At 46.7% G+C, this 1,280-nt stretch overlaps 1 protein-coding gene across 1 annotated transcript in view; it reads left to right on the top strand.

Moving 5' to 3' along the window:
• The first annotated feature begins 530 nt into the window (after positions 1 to 530).
• LOC110029243 (2-hydroxy-6-oxononadienedioate/2-hydroxy-6-oxononatrienedioate hydrolase-like) overlaps positions 531 to 1,280 on the top strand; it is a 5,243-nt gene continuing 4,493 nt past the window's right edge. Inside the window, exon 1 of the mRNA XM_020731441.1 lies at positions 531 to 1,200. Coding sequence (XP_020587100.1) covers positions 574 to 1,200 — 627 coding nt within the window. The 5' untranslated portion in view covers positions 531 to 573. The remainder of the gene's footprint in view (positions 1,201 to 1,280) is intronic.

Here is a 1,280-nt window from a genome sequence, read left to right as displayed (position 1 = left end):
AGGACAATGGATGGAGCCAGAGGGGCCGCACTCAATATTGAAGTTTCAATTTCCCACACAAAGCACTACCACTACCACGATTATCTCAAAATTCATACATTTATAAATTTATGTAATATGCGATACTTATCATTATCTCATGCACACAGACAAAGTACATTTACTGTTAGTCATCCACTGTAGAATTGCATGTCATGACACATAGGTGCGCAGGCATAAAACAATGGGTCTCCGACTACTCTCACCGTTTCAATGTAAGTAAAAAATTAATTTTATGCTTTTTTGTGGCAATTAATATTTCAAATACCTTCAAGACATCAACTTCCTCTATAACTTGTATTCTTATATACTGCATTATATTTTTACTTACTTTGGTACACTATTTACCATCTTACAAAATAAATCCGAAGTCCAAAAGAGTGCAAGGAAAAAAACTTATTTTGCCTATTTCAATCCAATACAATTTTGCCCAAATTTAGCGGTTCCGCCGACCAAAATTATAAATTAATTAAAAAAACTCCACTTTTCATCTTTACAAATACCCAACGAATAAGCACCAAAGCGTAGCACGAAATGGGTCTCAAGTTCAGCTTCGTAAGCATCGCCGACGCGCTAAACCGCCTCTCCTTCACCGCCGCCGGGCTTCGCCGTGACACCATCGCCGTCGACTCCTCCACCACCATCCGCTGCTGGTTCCCCCCTTCTTTCTCCAAACCCCCCCTCCTCCTACTCCACGGCTTCGGCACCTCCGCCACGTGGCAGTGGCGGCCTCAAATTGCGGCGCTCGCCACCCACTTCGACCTCATAGTTCCGGACCTCATCTTCTTTGGCGGCTCCACTACCCTCTCGCCGGAGCGATCGGAAAAGTTTCAGGCGGAGGCAATGGTGGCTCTTTTGGGGAAATTGGGGATCTCCGGCGAGGTGGTGGGTGTCGTGGGGACCAGTTATGGAGGCTTTGTGGCGTACCACGTGGCGAAGATGTTGGGGGAGGCGTGGGTGGGAAAGGTGGTGATTGCCAGCTCGGATTTAGGAAAGACGGAGGAAGATGATTTGGCGATGACGCAGAGGGCTGGTGGGGTCCACACCGTCGAGGATATTTTGCTGCCGAGCTCAGCGGCCGGCCTCCGGCTGGTTTTAAGGCTGGCGTTCCACCGGCCGCCGTCGTTCTTGCCGAACTTTGTTCTCAGGGATGCGCTCAGGGTGAGTTTAAGAGAACCTTGCATGGACCAACATCTATATTTTTTTTATCTTAATTATTAAATTAGATAGTTATATATATA

This window comes from Phalaenopsis equestris, unplaced genomic scaffold, assembly GCF_001263595.1.
Source record: "Phalaenopsis equestris unplaced genomic scaffold, ASM126359v1 Scaffold000552, whole genome shotgun sequence".
Classification (NCBI taxonomy): Eukaryota; Viridiplantae; Streptophyta; class Magnoliopsida; order Asparagales; family Orchidaceae; genus Phalaenopsis; species Phalaenopsis equestris.
This window is presented reverse-complemented; position numbering and strand designations above follow the sequence as displayed.